This window comes from Oncorhynchus masou, chromosome 19 (assembly GCF_036934945.1).
Source record: "Oncorhynchus masou masou isolate Uvic2021 chromosome 19, UVic_Omas_1.1, whole genome shotgun sequence".
Taxonomy (NCBI): Eukaryota; Metazoa; Chordata; class Actinopteri; order Salmoniformes; family Salmonidae; genus Oncorhynchus; species Oncorhynchus masou.
In genome coordinates, this window is record NC_088230.1 from 33,922,325 (window position 1) to 33,943,922 (window position 21,598).

The window sequence follows — 21,598 nt, forward strand, 5'->3', positions numbered from 1 at the left end:
ATGTAAACTTCTGACCCACTGGAATTGTGATACAGTGAATTATAAGGGAAATAATCTGTTTGTAAACAATTTTTGGAAAAATTACTTGTGTCATGTATAATTTGTTAACAAGAAATGTGTGGAGTGGTTTAAAAATTAGTTTTAATGACTCCAACCTAAGTGTATATAAACCTCCGACTTCAACTGTAGGTCCTGGATGTCAGGAAGCTTGGCCCCAATGATGTACTGGGCCATACGCACCACCCTCTGTAGCACCTTATGATTAGATGCCGAGCAGTTGCCATACCAGGCATTGATGCAACCGGTCAGGATGCTCTTGATGGTGCAGCTGCAGAACTTTGAGGATCAGGGGACCCATGCCAAGTCTCCAGAGGGGGAAAAGGTGTTGTCGTGCCCTCTTTGCGACTGTCTTGGTGATGTGTACACCAAGGAACTTTAAAAACTTTTTACCCGCTCCACTACAGCCCTGTCGATGTGAATGGGACTTCTTCAGGATCGGTGTCCCATCTGTGGGATGGTTGAGCTAATGTAGGCTAATGTGATTCGACTGAGGTTGTAAGAAACAAAAGAAAATCCCAGAACATAGACATGTCTGACCTGGGCAAATATCTTAAATTCTTGTCATCTAACTGCACTGTCCAATTTACAGTAGCTATTACAGTGAAAGGATAACATGCTATTGTTTGAGGAGAGTGCACAATTATGAACCTGAAATGTATGAATAAACCAATTAGGCACATTTGGGCAGTCTTGATACAACATTTTGAATAGATATGCAATGGTTCATTGGATCACCAAAACTTTGCACATACAGTGCTGCCATCTAGTGGCCAAAATCTCAATTGCGCATGAGCGAGAATAAATCATTTTGGCCTTTGTCTTGCATTTCTAAGATAAAAAAATGTGAACAATTCTTTGTATTATCTTTTTTCAGATCTATTGTGTTATATTCTCCTACATTCCATTCACATTTCCACAAACTTCAAAAGTGTTTCCTTTCAAATGGTGTTAAGAATATGCAAATCCTTGCTTCAGGTCCTGAGCTACAGGCAGTTAAATTTGGGTATGTCATTTTCCTGTAGTCCACGATCAGCTCCTTTGTCTTGCTCACATTGAGGCAGAGGTTGTTGTCCTGGCACCACACTGCCAGGTCATTGAGTGACTGTCAGTAACTGACATAACAGGAGAGAAACTGTTGATGCACAACCAAATTTTGAAATTGCACCTTGTGTATTCTACTATTCTAATGCCCCGTACATACACATCGTGATGTATTTTGGGAGATAAAAAAAAAAAACTTCCATTCAATATAGGAGAAACATTTTGTTCAGGTTACAATAAAACATGATTTGTTTAGTAACTTTTTCCTCAACATGTTTCTCTAAATTTCTAGCAAGTCAAACTAGCTAGAAATCACAATAAACTAAAATGGGAGGCAACATTCATATAATTGGCTTAAATCACCCATGCAGTCTATTTAATTTAATCTTTAAATCATCACTGTGTCTAATATATCACTGTGTGTGTATATTTCATGAATATACACTACCGTTCAAAAGTTTAGGGTCACTTAGAAATGTCCTTGTTTTTTAAAGAAAAGCACATTTTTTGTCCATTAAAATAACATCAAGTTGATCAGAAATACAGTGTAGACATCGTTAATGTTGTAAATGACTATTGTAGCTGGAAACGGCTGATTACTTATGGAATATCTACATAGGAGTACAGAGGTCCAATATCAGCAACCATCACTCCTGTGTTCCAATTGCACGTTGAGTTAGTTAATCCAAGTTTATAATTTTAAAAGGCTAATTGATCATTAGAAAACCCTTTTGCAATTATGTTAGCACAGCTGAAAACTGTTGCTCTGATTAAAGAAGCAATAAAACTGAGAATCTGGAGCATCAGCAAGGGTGGGTTCGATTACAGGCTCAAAATGGCCGGAAACAAATAACTTTCTTCTGAAACTCGTTAGTCTGGTCTTGTTCTGAGAAATGAAGGCTATTCGATTAGAGAAATTGCCAAGAAACTGAAGATCTCGTAAAATCCTGTGTACTACTCCCTTCACAGAACAGCGCAAACTGGCTCTAACCAGAATAGAAAGCCTTCAATCGCAAGGAGAGCTGCGATACCACTCCGTTGAAATGAATAACATCCGGTGAAACATAACAGACTGCTCAGATGTCATGTGAATAAGGCGTAATGTGAATGAAGTATAAGGCTATTTACCTGGATTATCCACCCCAGTTTGAATGACATCATCCACTGTAAATCCAGTTGGAGTTTCCTTGTCCCGCAAGTTGGCGTACATCTCTGGAGTGAGCACCTTGGCCATGTGGTTGTTATGCTGGCTCAGGTCGGGGTACTCCTGCTCCGCGGAGTAGTTCATCTTCAGCTTGTTGAGGGTGTTACCGAAAGGCATGATTTTTCACCTGTGAGCAAGGATGAACAATGTAATGTCAGTGGACGAAATACAGCAAATCAAATACCTTACACAGTTTAATAGGAAAAGGTTGAAATACTTTTTTATACTGCATGAAATGTGACACAGTGGTAGGCTATTTAGGTGTCACAGTATTGCTTCCGCCACTCACCTCGCCCCTACCTGGGCTCGAACCAGGGACTCTCTGCACACATCAACAACAGCCACCCATGAAGCATTGTTACCCATCACTCCACAAAAGCCACGACCCTTGCAGATTAAGGGGGAACAACTACTTCAAGGTCTCAGAGCGGGTGATATACCCGATTAAAACGCTATTAGCGCGCACCACCGCTAACTAGCTAGCCATTTCACATCGGTTACATAGGCACCCCCAGTTTAAAGAAATTGTAAACATTTCAGCATTTGCATCCCCATTCCTCAAGCCCCATGTCCACCAGATGCATCAAACTCAGTCATTCATTGTCATTGGAGCAGTCTGCAATGGTACGTTGGGGATGCTGCGTTCTGTGTACCGCACATTCTCAACTTGTGCGTTGCTTTACCTTGTGGTGATACAAGGACTAGGACTTGGAAATATGGAAGTATAGATAAGCCAAATTGTTTTCCCTAGTATGACCCCACTTATTAGCTAGCCCTACTATGTTGTTTATGATTTTGTTGTCATATAGAGGACTGATTGGGCTCATTGATTAGATTTAAAAAATAAATGCTGTGCTCATGGAATGGCATGCTTTGAGCACTACTGAAAAGTACTATTTACATGTGAAAAATAAATGCCACATGCTGCATTTTCTATAGGCCTATTGTCACGTGTGCACCCTCTCCAGCCTCTAGGTCACCAGGCTGCTCGTTATGGCGCACACCGGTCACCTTCGTTACGCGCACCATCAGACTCATTTGGATTCCAGCACCTCCCTTATGTCATTCCCTTTGGTTCCTTATTCAGACCGTATTGCTTGCCTGTGTGCTGTTAGTGTTTCTTGCTTTGTATTATGTTCCGCTTATTTTATTAAAACACTCACTCCCTGAACTTGCTGACCGACTCTCAGCTCACTCGTTACAGAATAACGCCTCACCTAGGAGAAGCATCAGGGAGTGTTTATTTTTTCGGTTGGGAATGAGGTCCGGTCCGGGAGCCGCTACAGGCTCTCATGCCTTCACCGGATCGCCAGGCTCCCGTGCCTCAATCGGTCTGTCAGGTTCCTGCGCATCAGCAGGAGTGTCCGCTCCAGGTCTCCGGGATCCTCCTTTTGGTTGGTGTCCTGCGGCTGGAGCCGAACGTGCCGGGTAGGCGGTACCATTATGTATGCTCTCTCTGCGGCGCTCTAGGTCGCCATGTTCCTGCGTCTCAGCCGGCTTGACAGGTTTTCTGCGTCTCAGCAGAGGTGACCGGTCCGCTCCTGATCTCCGGGATTGTCATTTTGGTCGGCGTCCTGCGGTTGAAGCCGTGTGTCGGGGAGGGGAGACTGTCACGTGTGCTCCCTCACTGGCCTCAAGGTCACCAGGCTGCTCGTTATGGCGCACCCCTGTCACCATAATTGCACACAACTGCGGTCATCAGACTCACCTGGACTACATCAACTCCCTGATTACCTTCCTTATATATGTCCCTCCATTTGGTTCCTTCCCCAGGCGTTATTGTTTGTTTCATGTCTGTGTGCTATTAGTGGTTTTTGTTTTGTATTCTGTTCCGTTTTATCTTATTAAAACACTCACTCCCTGAACTTGCTTCCTGATTCTCCGTGCACTCGTTAAACCTATTGTTTACCTTTTTGTTGATGACACTTTATTATCTTGATAATATGCAGCTGTTTAAAGGGCAAATCCACAGACGAAACCATAACAAAACGACGCCCCGCCTCTGTTTTGGTAAAAAGCTGAGGGATGGGAATGGAGAAATGTAAACACTATCAGATTATTAGATAAAGCTATGGATGCAAGTGTAGCGTGGTTCATTCTGCGTTGTGTACTGTTAATTAGGACGCTGCCACAACTGAAGGTCTGCTAGTTGAATTATTTCTATTTACCCTGCACACACATTATTTTAACCCTTGGCGCAGTCCTAGCTCTCAGGCACCTTGCTAGCCGAAGGTCAGGCAAAACGAGAACAATAAGGGGGTATGGAAATACAGATAACCCGCGATGGGCCAAACCAAAATATACAAAACTTTTACAATCACATGTATGTACAATGTTGATATGAAAAAGTGTTTGTACACCAAAGAAGAACATTAGCTATGCAGCTGTAATTAAAAAAATACACTGAATTATTATTAAATCATTAACATCCCCTCTTGACCTGGTCTATTTGAATTGGTCCTTGTTTGCAATTTGGTGCATACTCTAGGGGAACAACATCACACTGGTACACAAGGACTGACCATCCATGATATCAACATTTTTGTTTTAACCATGTTATGACGCTATACAGCGTTTGTTTACATTTACAAAATGTACAAACATTTGACAAAAACAAGGTTATATTTTGGGTTCTCATTGAGTGTGACAGTTGAAGTATGCTCATCAGGCATTTCTAAGTTATTTTCAATGGATATATATATATATATATATATATATAGTTTTTGCGATTGCACTTGAAGAAACTTTCAAAGTTCTTGAAAATTTCGCATTGACTGACCTTCATGTCTTAAAGTAATGGACTGTCATTTCTCTTTGCTTATTTAACCTGTTCTTGCTATAACATGGATTTAGCCCTATTTGGCAAAAGACCATCTTCGTATACCACCCCTGGCTTGTCACAACACAACTGATTGGCTCAAACACATGAAGGAGGAAATAAATTCCACAAATTGACGTTTAACAAGGCGCACTGTTTAATTGAAATGCTTTCCAGGTGACTACCTCATGAATGCTGGTTGAGAGAATGCCAAGAGTGTGCAAAGCTGTCTTCAAGGCAAAGGGTGGCTACTTTGAAGAATCTAAAATATATTTTGATTTCTTTAACACTTTCTGGTTACTACATGATTCCATATGTGTTATTTCATAGTTTTGATGGCTTCACTATTATTCTACAATGTAGAAAATAGTAAAAATAAGAAAAAAACTGGAATGAGTAGGTGTGTCCAAACTTTTGACTTGTACTGTATATATATAATTTATACGTCCTAAAATGGAAGCAGCAACTACAGGTTGCCCCTTTTAAGTCTATCAAAAGTGTGTGAGTTTGAGCATGTGTCCATTAGGCCTATGGATTTATATATATTTTTAAGCATATATTAGATTGAGCAATAAAAGCCCCACTTTTATTCCTTAGGCTGGGATCTGCACTTTGCAGCTATTGCTAGAGCCCATTTTTCAATTGCTGTCCATTGGTTAAAAAAACAAACAATGATTGACATGCAGCTTACACTTCTTGAATTCAACCATTATTGGGTTCAAATACACATTGATTTGTGAACAGCCATCCACAACCACAAACAGTAAGGCACAAGTAGCTAAATGAGAGAGTAGCATTGTTTCACACGAATGCGCTATGTAGATATCAATAATAAGTGATATCCGTATCACCGTAGACGACACCACTGCTGTCATCCTGACCTCCAAGCGTTAATTAAAGTTGGATCATCTTTGGAAGATGACAGTAGTCGCACCATTGGAAGACATGGCTTGGACTTTAGTCTACAAAAGCCTATACCTGCTCTTTTCCCACGATCCATCAAACACATTTGGTGTGTCATCATAGTGGTCTCTGACATCGTAGTGGTCTCTGACATCGTAGTGGTCTCTGACTTGTGGTCAGACTCCCTCAGGTGGAACAAATTTAAATGTGCACATTTTTTCCATGCTGATTTGAATGTCATTGCGAAAACAGAGAAGTGTCAAAGATTTTCTTTCGCAAACATCGTTTCTGAATTGAAAAGTAATACTCGAAGTAATCATCTAGTTTTCAAAAGTATATGTATTCTGGTAACGTAACGGATTACAATTTACACATTTTTGTTGTTGTAACGGATTACATGTAATCCGAACCCTGTCCACCAGTTCATCCAACAGTATTTAATAGAAACAGCACCATTTTCTTTGTGAAGAACCATTGCAATCAACGATAGTGGATTATATATGACTAATATATAGATTACAATATATAGACTAAATAACATCGATATAATAATGAGAGTAATAAGCATCATCATAACTATCAAGTTCAGCCTAATATTAACTTTAATTTAGAATTAAAAGTGTAGGCCTTGTAGTAGACAGATGAAAAAGCCATACATTGGTAGAAAACATTGAACAATATGACTTTTCAAATATTACTTTAAATGTATGTATTGGCTAGTCAAAAAGGTATATTGTAGCCATCCCATGAACATATGTCGAAAGCTACACATATTCATCTTCTTTGATGGTTCATCAACTTCCATTTCTGTGACTGCACAGAAAACTAGCTTACGAGTTGGATTCGTTCAACGCATGCAACGCAAACCAGCCTGGACCCAGCATCTTGTTGCAACTGCGCTTAGCGTCACATTTAAATTAATGCACTTCCGCCGGATCGCAAACAATAGGTGGGAGTCTGTATGTACGAGGCTTCATCAGCGAGATAGGACACACCCAACCTACCCTCGGTGTCCACACGCATCCGAAATAGGATACAACCAACCTACCCTCGGTGTCCAAATCTAGCAACTGTTATTTTCTCTTGAATGTCAAAAACCTACAACATGAATTCGTTCAACGCATGCAACGCAAACCATCCTGGTCCCAGCAACTTGTTGCAACTGCGCCACATTGTAATTAACGGACTTCCGCGGTATCGCAAACAATTGGTGGGAGTCTGTCTGTACGAGGCTTCATCACCGAGACAGGATACACCCAACCTACCCTCGGTGTCCAAATCTAGCAACTGTCATTTTCTCTTGAATGTCAAAAATCTACAACATATAAATGGAATGCTTTATTTAAATAGCATGCATTCAAATGTAGGCTAAAGTGCGAGTATATACTGTGCACCTTTGGTTGCAACCCTCGACTGCGTAGTACTCACCTCCATACAATACCTTGCAAATTGGACAGACTGCATGGTCATTGTCGATGTAAACTGCTATGGCAAACGTTAAATACAACCATTGTTCACACTAGATTGAGTCAGTTTTAACCAGGATAAAATATGACATGTCAGTTCGATTTAATCATCCAGCATTTTGAAACCAAATCACTGACATCTACAAATCTAGATGCGCTTTCCCGAGATAGTCTAAAATATTTATTTCAACCTAAATTCCAAATGTTTAAGCCAATGTCATCATATATGTGCTAAACAAAAAGCACATTCGAGGCATTAAAACAATGGCACAAATTATGCATTTACCTATTTCTACAAGTAAAAAAATATATATATCCTACCTATGACGTTTTTCTTTGGGAAAAACACAAACCATTTATTTCGACCAGGAACGAACACACCGAAGCTAATTCTGGTGTTCAGAATTAAGCGGTTTAGCTACTTTTTTCTATTAATTCTATCGGAGAGGGAATATGCAATTCCATATAGCGACAGCGCAATTTAACAGCCGAGACCTCTGATCACGCACTGCTCTTGACAGTGCGTGATGGTCTTTCCCGAGTCCGTACGAGAGTTGTAGCGATGGGTCAAGACTAACTACCAATTGGATACCACGAAATTGGAGAGAAACAGAGGAACAAAAAAATAAAACATGGTGCTCTTCTTGAACGCTCTCATGATTGAGAGAATTGTATGGTATCAGTGACGACAGTACATTTATCAGCCCTGGAATGGATAGTGATATGCTCCTAGTAAGCCTGAATGTCTCCACACACATAACAACAAAAACCGTGGTAAAGACAGATTCAGGTTGGATATTCGCCTGTCGTTTTCCTTACGACCATCAACACAGTGACAAATCACAGTTCATTTTTTTCAAATTTCAGCTCTTTAACCATTACTCCTAAAACGTTCAAAACTGTCGATTATCATCTCAATTTAAATTATTTATTGACATTTTTGAAATTCAATAGCACCTTGGTCATATGACCCAAACACCTAAAACATGGTTCAGAACGTACACTCAGTGGCCTACACATTAGACACTCTTTAGTTTGACCATTTGCATCGCATGAGATTTTACATGAATTTTTTTTCACATTTCAAAAGCTCCTTAGTCTTATGACCTACAACCCTCAACCTACTTTCAGAATATCCACTGAGTAGCCTTATATTAAACACAACCTTTAGTTTGTCCATTTTCATCTCACACGATTTTACATAAATTATCTATGTTTTTCAATGTTTCTAATTTCAATAGCTTCTTGGTCATGTGTCCTACAACCCTCAAACTACTTACAGAAAATCAACTCACTAGCAATATATATTGCACAACCTTTAGTTAGTCCATTTTCATCTCAGGTGATTTTACATACATTTTTCTGTTTTTCATTGTTTCGATTTTCCAGAGCTCTCTGTTAATGCGACCTAAAACACTTAAACTGCTGTCAGAATATCCACTGACAAGTCTTATATATTGCACACCCTGTGGTTTGTCAATTTTCATCTCACACGATTTTATATACGTTTTGTCAACTTTATAATTTCAATAGCTCCCTCGAACAAGGTTCAGAATGTACACTGACTACGCTTCTATATTGCCAACACCTAGCCCCCTATAGTGCCCCTACCTATCCAGAGCCCAATGTCTTATGCCTTCCTGCCTGCCTGGGCTCTCTCACACTCTGTGTCTGGCCTCTGGCCCCTTCTGCGTGCACCTGGTAACCCGTAAGTAAAGAAGGAGGATGGTGGTGGAAGATGCCTTCCGTCCCCGACAAAAGCTTGGATCGAGGGCTGACTTTCAATAGATTGCAGCGAATGAGCTGCTCTGCTACGTACGAAACCTTGACTCAGAATCAGGTCGTCTATGAGTGATTTAGCACCAGGTTCCCCACAAACATGCGGTGCGCATTAGGAGAGGGGCGGCAACTCATCTGGTCGCACCCAACCCCGTTACGAACGGCTCTACTCACCTGCCAAAAGAGCCAGGCTATCCCGGGCCAACCGGATTCTGGGGGATTCTGATTTAGAGTCGTTGAGTCACAATCCCACAGAAGGTAGCTTCGCACCATTGGCTCCTCAACCAAGCACATACACCAAATGTCTGAACCTGCGGTTCCTCTCGTACTGAGCAGGATTACGAAAGCTGGGTACGCTCCTTAGAATTTCATCAAGTTGACATTCAGTGATCCGTGCCCAGTGGGAACCTAGTCTTCTTCCATCCATTTTATGGGTCCGCAGCAAATCAATGGGCGTGAATGGTACTACAGGTCTCCCTCCCCAGACAAGCTGGTGATACCTCTCCCACTTCGTAGGGCATGATCCAGATCCAAGCAATGCCCTATCACTGCAGGGCCAATGGGTTTAGTCTCCGCCTCGAGTCTAGTGAGCGTGGAGGATTCCATCAACACCTGCAATGTGTGGTGTCCCACTCAGGCAAGCCTGAGGCCTGGTAGTGTCAGCTAATGGTAAGGCACATGCCATCTCCACTACATGCTCCAAGGAGCGTGGAGGAGAGCTCCCACATAGAATGTGTAGAGTCCCACACACAGGCAGACCTGAGACCAGGCAGTGTCCATAACCACCAACTACATTCCATCTCCATTTAGAGGTCCACTGTTAGCGGGTCCAGCCAAAGCCAGCGTTCGATTCAAACCTTTTCGGTTTAGAGTTAGCTAAGTGTACGGGCGACGCGTGTTTGTACGTTTCACCACAGCCGCTCTGTGATCAGACTGATCAAATCAAATCAAATTTATTTATATAGCCCTTCGTACATCAGCTGATATCTCAAAGTGCTGTACAGAAACCCAGCCTAAAACCCCAAACAGCAAGCAATGCAGGTGTAGAAGCACGGTGGCTAGGAAAAACTCCCTCGAAAGGCCAAAACCTAGGAAGAAACCTAGAGAGGAAACAGGCTATGTGGGGTGGCCAGTCATCTTCTGGCTGTGCCGGGTGGAGATTATAACACAACATGGCCAAGATGTTCAAATGTTCATAAATGACCAGCATGGTCGAATAATAATAAGGCAGAACAGTTGAAACTGGAGCAGCAGCACGGCCAGGTGGACTGGGGACAGCAAAGAGTCATCATGTCAGGTAGTCCTGGGGCATGGTCTTAGGGCTCAGGTCCTTCGAGAGAGAGAAAGAAAGAGAATTAGAGAGAGCATATGTGGGGTGGCCAGTCCTCTTCTGGCTGTGCCGGGTGGAGATTATAACAGAACATGGCCAAGATGTTCAAATGTTCATAAATGACCAGCATGGTCGAATAATAATAAGACAGAACAGTTGAAACTAGAGCAGCAGCATGGCCAGGTGGACTGGGGACAGCAAGGAGTCATCATGTCAGGTAGTCCTGGGGCATGGTCCTGGAAAGAGAGAGAGAAGGAGAGAATTAGAGAACGCACACTTAGATTCACACAGGACACCGAATTGGACAGGAGAAGTACTCCAGATATAACAAACTGACCCTAGCCCCCCGACACATAAACTACTGCAGCATAAATACTGGAGGTTGAGACAGGAGGGGTCAGGAGACACTGTGGCCCCATCCGAGGACACCCCCGGACAGGGCCAAACAGGAAGGATATAACCCCACCCACTTTGCCAAAGCACAGCCCCCACACCACTAGAGGGATATCTTCAACCACCAACTTACCATCCTGAGACAAAGCTGAGTATAGCCCACAAAGATCTCCGCCATGGCACAACCCAACGGGGTGCCAACCCAGACAGGATGACCACATCAGTGAATCAACCCACTCAGGTGACGCACCCCTTCCAGGGACGGCATGAGAGAGCCCCAGTAAGCCAGTGACTCAGCCCCTGTAATAGGGTTAGAGGCAGAGAATCCCAGTGGAAAGAGGGGAACCAGCCAGGCAGAGACAGCAAGGGCGGTTCGTTGCTCCAGAGCCTTTCCGTTCACCTTCCCACTCCTGGGCCAGACTACACTCAATCATATGACCCACTGAAGAGATGAGTCTTCAGTAAAGACTTAAAGGTTGAGACCGAGTTTGCGTTTCTGACATGGGTAGGCAGACCGTTCCATAAAAATGGAGCTCTATAGGAGAAAGCCCTGCCTCCAGCTGTTTGCTTAGAAATTCTAGGGACAATTAGGAGGCCTGCGTCTTGTGACCGTAGCGTACGTGTAGGTATGTACGGCAGGACCAAATCAGAGAGATAGGTAGGAGCAAGCCCATGTAATGCTTTGTAGGTTAGCAGTAAAACCTTGAAATCAGCCCTTGCTTTGACAGGAAGCCCGTGTAGGGAGGCTAGCACTGGAGTAATATGATCAAATTTTTGGGTTCTAGTCAGGATTCTAGCATCCGTATTTAGCACTAACTGAAGTTTATTTAGTGCTTTATCCGGGTAGCCGGAAAGTAAAGCATTGCAGTAGTCTAACCTAGAAGTGACAAAAGCATGGATTAATTTTTCTGCATCATTTTTGGACAGAAAGTTTCTGATTTTTGCAATGTTACGTAGATGGAAAAAAGCTGTCCTTGAAATGGTCTTGATATGTTCTTCAAAAGAGAGATCAGGGTCCAGAGTAACGCCGAGGTCCTTCACAGTTTTATTTGAGATGACTGTACAACCATTAAGATTAATTGTCAGATTCAACAGAAGATCTCTTTGTTTCTTGGGACCTAGAACAAGCATCTCTGTTTTGTCCGAGTTTAAAAGTAGAAAGTTGGCAGCCATCCACTTCCTTATGTCTGAAACACATGCTTCTAGCAAGGGCAATTTTGGGGCTTCACCATGTTTCATTGAAATGTACAGCTGTGTGTCATCCGCATAGCAGTGAAAGTTAACATTATGTTTTCGACTGATGCCAGTAGTACCCTTTCATCAGCCATCTCCCAGGACTTTGAGCCATCATTCTCAGATTGGCTTCCTGTTAAACCCACTGACTCAATGTCATCTACATGACCCTGCTAGGTAAAGTTCCCCCTTATCTCAGCTCGCTGGTCACCATAGCATCTCCCACCTGTAGCACACGCTATATATATCTCTAGTCACCCCCAAAACCAATTCTTTCTTTGGCCGCCTCTCCTTCCAGTTCTCTGCTGCCAATGACTGGAACGAACTACAAAAATCTCTGAAACTGGAAACTCTTATCTCCCTCACTAGCTTTAAGCACCAACTGTCAGAGCAGCTCACAGATTACTGCACCTGTACATGGCCCACCTATATTTTAGCCCAAACAACTACCTCTTTCCCTACTGTATTTAATTTATTTATTTATTTTGCTCCTTTGCACCCCATTATTTTTATTTCTACTTTGCACATTCTTCCATTGCAAATCTACCATTCCAGTGTTTTACTTGCTATATTGTATTTACTTTGCCACCATGGCCTTTTTTGCCTTTACCTCCCTTATCTCACCTCCTTTGCTCACATCGTATACAGACTTGTTTATACTGTATTATTGACTGTATGTTTGTTTTACTCCATGTGTTAGTCTGTGTTGTTGTATGTGTCGAACTGCTTTGCTTTATCCTGGCCAGGTCGCAATTGTAAATGAGAACTTGTTCTCAACTTGCCTACCTGGTTAAATAAAGGTGAAATAAAATAAAATAAATAAATAAAATGTCAGGTTTACAAGAGACCGCAACAAATCATTGAGTCTGGTGGAACCGGCCTCACATTTTCATGCTTGACTGAAAGCTCCATATTTCAGAACCGACTGCCATCTTCCGTAAACGATCAACAGCCATCACCATCTGCAGGTATCTCCCGTTTGGTTTGTACCATTAGCAACACCCGGAAACAGGTGACATACAGGGAGGGATTGGAAGAGCCCTGCTAGAGGGCTACCTCGTTGTCTCCCTTACCCCCCCTGTACTAACATGCTAGAGACAGTTTGTCTCCTAGCCATTGGAGAGCCTCCCACAAACAGGTGACACACAGAATAAGGGTTGGATGAGCCCTCCAAGGGCAATGGTACTATTTATCCGGAAGTTATGGATCTGACTTTGCCATCTTCCCATACCTCCCCTGTCTTAATCTATCTGAGGTAGTCACTCTCAGCCAGACCAGGGTTTCGACGAGATGTACATGGACAAACTAGAGGGTATGCAATGTGTAGGCCCACTGATTGTACATTCTGAACCCTGTTTGAGGTCAGTATGACATGACCAAGGAGCTATTGAAATGATCAAGTTTACAAAATGTGTGTAAAATCATGTGAGATGAAAAGGGAGACACTAAAGGCTGAGAGGAAAATGAACAAACTGAAGGGTGTGCAATATAGAAGGGTAGTCAGTGGACATTCTGAACCTTGTTTGAGTCCAGTAGGTCACATTTCTTTTCACATTTATTTAACCAGGTAGGCTAGTTGAGAACAAGTTCTCATTTACAACGGGCAATGAGGCAGTGATCGCTGAGATCCTGTTTGAAAACAGAGGAGGTGCATTTGGAGGGCAAGTTGGTCAGGATAATGTCTATGAGGGTGCCCATGTTAACGGATTTAGGGTTTACCTGGTGGGTTCCTTGATGATTTGTGTGAGATTGAGGGCATCTAGCTTAGATTGTAGGACTGCCGGGGTGTTAAGCATATCCCAGTTTAGGTCACCTAACAGAACGAACTCTGAAGCTAGATGGGGGGCGATCAATTCACAAATGGTGTCCAGGGCACAGCTGGGAGCGCAGGGGGTTCGATAGCAGGCGGCAACAGTGAGAGACTTATTTTTGGAGAGGTTCATTTTTAAAATTAGAAGTTCAAACTGTTTGGGTATAGACCTGGAAAGTATGACAGACCTTTGCAGGCTATCGCTGCAGTAGATTGCAACTCCTCCCCCTTTGGCAGTTCTATCTTGATGGAAAATGTTGTAGTTGGGTATGGAAATCTCAGAATTGTTGTTGGCCTTCCTAAGCCAGGATTCAGACACGGCAAGGACATCAGGGTTGGCGGAGTGTGCTAAAGCAGTGAGAAAAACAAACTTAGGGAGGAGGCTTCTGATGTTGACATGCATGAAACCAAGGCTTTTTCAATCACAGAAGTCAACAAATGAGGCTGCCTGGGGACACGCAGGGCCTGTGTTTACCTCCACATCACCCGAGGAACAGGGGAGGAGTAGGATGATGGTACGGCTAAAGGCTATCAAACTGGTCTCCTAGAGCATTGTGGACAAAGAATAAAAGGAACAGATTTTTGGGCGTGGTAGAATAGATTCAGGGAATAATGTGCAGACAGGGGTATGGTGGGGTGCGGGTACAGCGGCGGTAAGCTCAGGCATTGAGTGATGATAAGAGTGGTTGTGTCTCTGGATAAGTTGGTTATAATGGGTGCGGTCACCGCATGTGTGGGAGGTGGGACAAAGGAGGTATCAGAGGTATAATGAGTGGAACTAGGGGCTCCGCAGTAAACTAAAAACAATGATAACTAACCTAAACAACAGTATACAAGGCATATTGACATATGAGAGAGACATACAGCGAAGCATACAGTAATCACAGGTGTTGATTTGGAGAGCTAACTACGACAACAACAGGTGTGACAACAACTAATCAGCTAAAACAACAACAGGTAAAATGGCGATGACTGGGCAGAGAGGGTCGGTTAACTAGACGCAGAGCCTGAGTTTGCGGCTGGGGCCGACAGATAAAAATAAATAAGTAAATAAAATATTTAATTAATTAATGAATAAATAAATAAACAGAATGGAGTATCGTGATTAATGGACAGACCAGCAGGCATCAGCTATGTAGCCAAGTGATCATAGGGTCCAGGGGGCAGCAATAGAAGGAACAGGGGAGCCGCGGAGTAGTCGCTACCACGTTATCACGCGGGTTAGGCAGCGTTTAAAGTTAGTAGCCCGATGCTAGTAGAAGCATCTGCTCCGACGTCCGACGGAGGCCGGTTGAAGGCACAGCGGATGGAAGACCTGTCGCGGTCTAGCGGCGGGGCGCCGTGTCGACTAAGGATCCAAGTCAGATGGCGAAAGAGGCATTGTAGTTGTAGTAATTTAGTTTTCTATCCGGGAGATGCGCCTGGCTCACGGCTAACTGGTGCTAGCTTCGGGGCAGGGGCGTTGGCCACTATAGCCACTCGGTAGCAGCTGTGATCCGGTACCAAGATTCAGAGCTTACGGCAAGGATCCGGAGGAGTAGTTTGTTCTAGCCGTGTTTGGGTGGAGTCCGGGTGAACAACTGAGTAGGCTGGGAGGTGGGCCTCAGGGATAGCTTCGGTACTGAGTAACTCTGTGGGTGCTAGCTAGCTGTGAAGATCAGGAGATTGGTCCAGGGATTATGGCAGGAATCCGGCATTGTAGTGGAGAAACAGTCCGTTACTGGTAGGCTGGCGAGTATTATCCAAGCTAAAGAAGGGCTGGTACCTGTGCAGAAGGTAAGGCCGCTAGCAGTGGCTAAATAGCTTGTAGCTGGTTAGCTTCTGAACGCTAGGAGGTTCTTGCTATAAGGCTTAAAATGAAAAATAATAGTGGTTCTGTATCACATTGGGTGAGGCAGGTTACCGGAAGCTATAATTGAACTATAATGGAGAAGAAATTGAAAATAAAATTGAAATATACATAAAAAATAAGAAAAAATACAAAAGTAGGATGAGAGGACGAAATGACCAAGGAGCTATTGAAATTTGAATGTAAAAAAAGTTGGTACTTTGTTTACACTCCCTAACTAATTCAACTTGGAATACAAAATGCTGCTCACATTTCCACGTGTTTATTAGCTTTAGAAAGCAAATTAATGTCCAAATCGTGTAAATAAGACCTGTGCAATGTTGTGTGCAATTTTTCCAACATCATAACACTTATTTGGAGTCTGTGGCTCAAGAGGTTTGAAAGCTATTGAGGTTTGAAAGCGTGAAAATCCTTTGAATATCCAACCTGAAACTTTCTTTACCTTAGTGAACAACCAACTCAGCGTTGCTCAGGTAGCAATGTCAAACGTGTTCATAATGGTCAAATCTGCTTCAGGTAGCCTATACGTACCTAGGCTAAAATGTCAGGTTATTTCAGGGAAGATGTTGTTCTTGATGATGACATTAAGTATCTTATTGATTTCATATTCCAGTTAGTGATTTTGTGTGGCTCGTTTGAGATTACATTTTAAAGGGGCAGTGAAGTCAAAAACGTGATTTCCCTATGTTTTATATATATCCACATGGTTGGAATAATACTGTGAAATTATGATAATGCACTTTTGGTTTAAAAGAGCTGTTTTAAAAGGCCGCCTGACATTTCAGCTTGTTTGGCTGGGTGGGGTTTTTGTAAAAAGTGAATAAGCCAATAACAAAGACAGTTTGTCCCCCACTCTGCCCATAACAGATAGTTTTCAGGTTACACATCCCTTCCATAGATAACCACAGAATCATAGTATCAGTATGAGAGTCATAATACCCGTAACACCTAGCAGTCAAACAAGGAAATGGTTCCAATCGTTTTTCCAAAGGGGATTTTAGAAACACTTAAAACAAGGACTGTATTTTGTGTAGGCTTGATAACTGTGTGAATCACTCAAGGACAGGGTGACTTTTATCAATATATTTGCCGATATTTACAGGCAAAAAAAATGAAATGCTAATTAGCTGCTAACTACAAATACCATGGTGATCTGGACGAGACTTGAGGCAAAGGTAAGAATCTCTGGAATAACTATCTAATGTTAGCTAAATGTAGTAATGAATGAATTGGAAACATTTCTTTAAATTGGCAATTCTGTGAACTGTCTTGTGCAAGTTTTAAATTGGCGAATTGAATAAATTATTGCAAGAGAAATTGCATTTAGCTAAGAAGCTATTGACAACAATCAAAGTAAGGTACTTAATTGTCAGCCAGAAATAATTAGACATTGAGATAAAAATGTTTGCATTTGACCTAAAAAGTAATCATTACGCCTAATTCTATGTAATAAAATAATAATAGCATTCTCAGAATGTTCAGAGAATGTTAAGAAACAACGTTCTTCTGTGGAAATTTCAGTACATCAACATGACGTTTTCTGCAGGTTTCCTCATGGTTTTATTTAAAGTTATGTTCTCAGAACATTAAGAAAACTTTACATAAAAACCAGAAGAAAACATAAGTTACTTTCTAAGAATATTATTTAAAAACATATACATTCCGTTCTCAGCATAAACAAAACACTATATCCTCTTTCTTGTTAAGTGGTCAGGTTGTGTTGGCCACGCCCACTAATTGGCCGCACTTCATCTTAATGAGTGCTTGTTTCCTTTGAAATAGGGTCTGTTTGAATAGACTAAAACGAACAGTTTTATGAGTTTAAAAAAAAAGTGGCATTGTAACGCCATCCTGGTGGCCCATTGGACTAATTCCAAGGATCAGATGATCATAAGTTTGAATCTCATTGACACCATGCCGCAATTAAAAATAAATGTCTTTGCATATGAATGTACATGTCATCCCAATTGTGATATTTTTTTTACTAATTGATCTTTTGACCAAACAAATCAGCTCTGAGCCCCTGAACAGGCAGTTCAACCCACCATCATTGAAAATAAGAATTTGTTCTTAACTGACTTGCCTGGCTAAAAAAAGGTAAAATAATAAAAAATCACAACAATACACACACATTTAAAGGAACGGAATTAAAAAATATTTAAATGTTAGGACAAGCAATGTAGGAGTGATATTGACTGAAATACAGTAGAATACATTGTATACACATCAGTAGTTCCGTAATGGTTGATGTTGTTTTGCATCATTCAACTGATTGCAATACTATAATGCTGACGTGAGCACATCTGTGTTTACCTGTCAGCTTAAACAAAGCTAACGGAACGGAGGATGCCCTATTGATATATAATGGACAACAATATAACCGCAGCATGTAAAGTGTTGGTCCCAGGTTTTACGAGGTGAAATAAAAGATCCTATATGCAGAGAAAGCTTATTTCTCTAAAATGTTGTGCACACATTTGTTTACATCCCTGTCAGTGAGCATTTCTCCTTTGCCAAGATAATCCACCCACCTGACAGAAGCTGATAAAACACCATGATCATTACACAGGTGCACCTTGTGCTGGGGAGAATAAAAAGCCACTCTAAAATGTGCAGTTTTGTCACACAACACAATGCCACAGGTGTCTGAAGTTTTGAGGGAGCGTGCATTTGGCATGCTGACTGCAGGAATATCCACCAGAGCTGTTGCCAGAGAATTGATGTTGATTTCTCTACCATAAACTGCCTCCAATGCCATTTTAGAGAATTTGGCATTCACAACCACAGGCCACGAGTAACCATGACAACCACGCAGTCCCAGGACCACTTCACCTGCAGATGAAACTGAGGAGTATTTCTGTCTGTAATAAAGCCCTTTTGTGAGGAAAAACTCATTCTGATTGGTGGGGCCTGGCTCCCCAGTGGGTGGACCTTGCTCCCAGCTGGGTGGGCCTATGCCCCTCCCAGGCCCACCCATGGCTACGCCACTTCCCAGTCATGTGAAATCCATAGATTAGGGCCTAATGAATTTATTTCAATTGACAGATTTCCTTATATGAATTCTAACTCAGTAAAATCGTTGAAATTGTTGCATGTTTGCGTTTATTTTGGATGGTGTCTACCATGGTTTACTCCCCCGAACAGTGTGAGATCTTTTAATGGTCTACAATAACCATTTATGTATATTACTGGTGCTTTTGATGCAATACTCAGTATAATTAGAAAAGGCCTTATTTGATCTCTGAGATCTTACCATATATCAGCTACCCAGTATTCTTGTTTGTATGTCTTTGCTTGTGTTTCTGTATTTAAGTGTGTGTGACTGTATATGTGTATTTCTGGGTGACTGTATATGATTGTTTGTATGTTTCTCAATTCAGATTAGATGTGTGTTTTCTCAGTAGAGATTAAGTGCTGGGTTATTATGGGGGCGGTGGGGGAGGGGTTGTGTGAGGTGTGTGGCCCCCATCGGTGACTGTGCACTTTTCGCTGCAGGCCTCTGAATTATTAATTGGAGGTGGAAGCGAGTATGTGTGTGTGAAGGGGGGTGGTACATACACACACCCTCCTTCCTATTCCTGTGTCCTTGACAATACACACTCTATTCCCAAATTCTACAGGCTACTATAGTATTGTCTGCTAATCTGTGATGTGTTCACCTCCCAAGCCTAACTGTCCCAAGCAGCACACAGGCCTCCTCTATTCAGTCCCTGTTACCACAGTCCTGTTTTACACACCGCAGGCAGTGTAATGTGCTGCCTGTTTCCGCTCTAACGGGCCACGTCTAGGCTTGACAGTTCATGCAGCTTTAGGATTCTGATCATGGTATTCCCGAACGCATCATGCATCTACACCGACATTTAGATGCGTCTACCAGGTCCACAGTGTGTCTGAATTCTCTTTCCCAGTGCTATATTCAAATGTCAGTATGCATTCTACAAATGGTGGAATAGGCTAAATATGATAGTAACACAACAACTGATGCCAGTAGCCAACTAGCCAGCTAACCTCTGTAACTAGCCAGCAAGCTAGCAAGCAATGCTAAAGGAATTGCAAATGGATTAGCATAACTAGCCAAACCAAAAAATAGTTTTTCTAAATATTAGCTAGCTTGCTAGCATTTATGAAGCCAGCAAACACGTTTATCACATGCTAGGAACATATTTCCTTCAACATTATAATGAAAATGTGCCTCCAGGTCTCAAAACACAGGTTTTCTGGAGACGTGGGATTAGTGCTGATGACGTCGCCCACTGTATGCATTTTCGGTAGCCTGATTGCGTCCAGACTGAGGAGAAATGCACACACAATGCATCCCTTCTGAGGTGCTCAGGCATCTCCTGTCTTTTCCATCTTCGTAGGCTGATAGCAGAAGTCGCATGTCACATATTCAGAATTTCCTCAAAACTGGACAAAATAAACATTCGGAAAATGCTATTTTAGCCAATACAAGGAATATTCTGGAAACCTAGGCTTGGTTATAGCTGGAGCCTTTCATAGTACTACCCTGTCACAGCAGATAAATCATTGCCATTTCCTGGTCCAGCTTTCTATTCAGACTCGAGAAGAAGGAATCCAGCTAGCACATAATGTTCTGAGAACCATGGGTCATGTCTGAATACCCATACTAGCGTACTACAACTGCATACTATATACTCATCGTCACATACTATTAAGCACGTAACGTTTAGTCAAAAGTATGTAGTATGCCACGACAACAAAACAGTAGCAGCTTCAGTCAGGCTGAGTAGGTGGGGCGGGGCTGAGCGTGGGTGGATTTTCCCAAATTCAGCATCACAAATGCACATTAACCAGCCTAATAACAGCTAATTTCCAATTAGATCAGTTTCTCTACACTCTGAATAGAATAGGAATGGAGTGATAGGCCTACTCAGGCTGGTTATAGTCAGACTATCACATTCAACCTAACGGAGTTACAGGCCTACTCAGGCTGGTTATATGCAGACTATCACATTCAACCCATATAGGCCATCTATCCTATTTAAAATGTAATGACGACAGGCCTCCCAGGTGGCGCAGTGGTCTAGGGCACTGCATCGCATGGCTAGCTGTGCCACCAGAGACCCTGGGTTCGCGCCCAGGCTCTGTTCCAGCCAGCCGCGACTGGGAGGTCTGTGGGGCTAGGCCAACTAGCGTCGTCTGGGTTAGGGAGTGTTTGGCCAGGCACAGTGTCTCATCACGCACCAGCGACTCCTGTGGTGGGCCGGGCACAGTGCAGGCTAACCAAGGTAGCCAGGTGCACTGTGTTTTCTTTGACACATTGGTGCAGCTGTTTGGATGCACGCTGTGTTAAGAAGAAGTGTGTGGTGTCAAGAAGGGCAGCAAAGTAGCCACTTCTCTCCAGGAAAAACCTCAGGGACAGACTGATATTCTGCAGAAGGATGGACTGCTGAGGACTGGGGTAAAGTCATCTTCTCTGATGAATCCCCTTTCTGACTGTTTGGGGAATCTGGAAAAAAGCTTGTCCTGAGAAGACAAGGTGGACCATCAGTCCTGTGTCATGCCAACAGTAAAACATCCTGAGACCATTCATGTGTGGGGTTGCTTCTCAGCCAAATTCTGACAAACTCCAAGCATTGATTATGTAAGAATGGGCTACCATCAGTCAGGATGTGGCCCAGAAGCTAATTGACAGCATGCCAGGGCGGATTGCCGAGGTCTTGAAAAAGAAGGGTCAACAATACAGCTGCA

The 21,598-nt window shown here is 42.5% G+C and overlaps 1 protein-coding gene across 2 annotated transcripts in view; it reads right to left on the bottom strand.

The window, feature by feature from the left end:
- LOC135506212 (tumor necrosis factor alpha-induced protein 2-like) overlaps positions 1 to 7,988 on the bottom strand; it is a 38,538-nt gene extending 30,550 nt beyond the window's left edge. For both annotated transcript variants that reach the window (XM_064925725.1, XM_064925726.1), the window contains exons 1-2: positions 7,814 to 7,988; positions 2,230 to 2,432 (exon numbers count right to left, since the gene is read on the bottom strand). In XM_064925725.1, the coding sequence (XP_064781797.1) occupies positions 2,230 to 2,422 (193 nt within the window). In that variant the 5' untranslated portion in view covers positions 2,423 to 2,432; positions 7,814 to 7,988. The remainder of the gene's footprint in view (positions 1 to 2,229; positions 2,433 to 7,813) is intronic.
- Between the last annotated feature and the right edge of the window lie 13,610 nt (positions 7,989 to 21,598).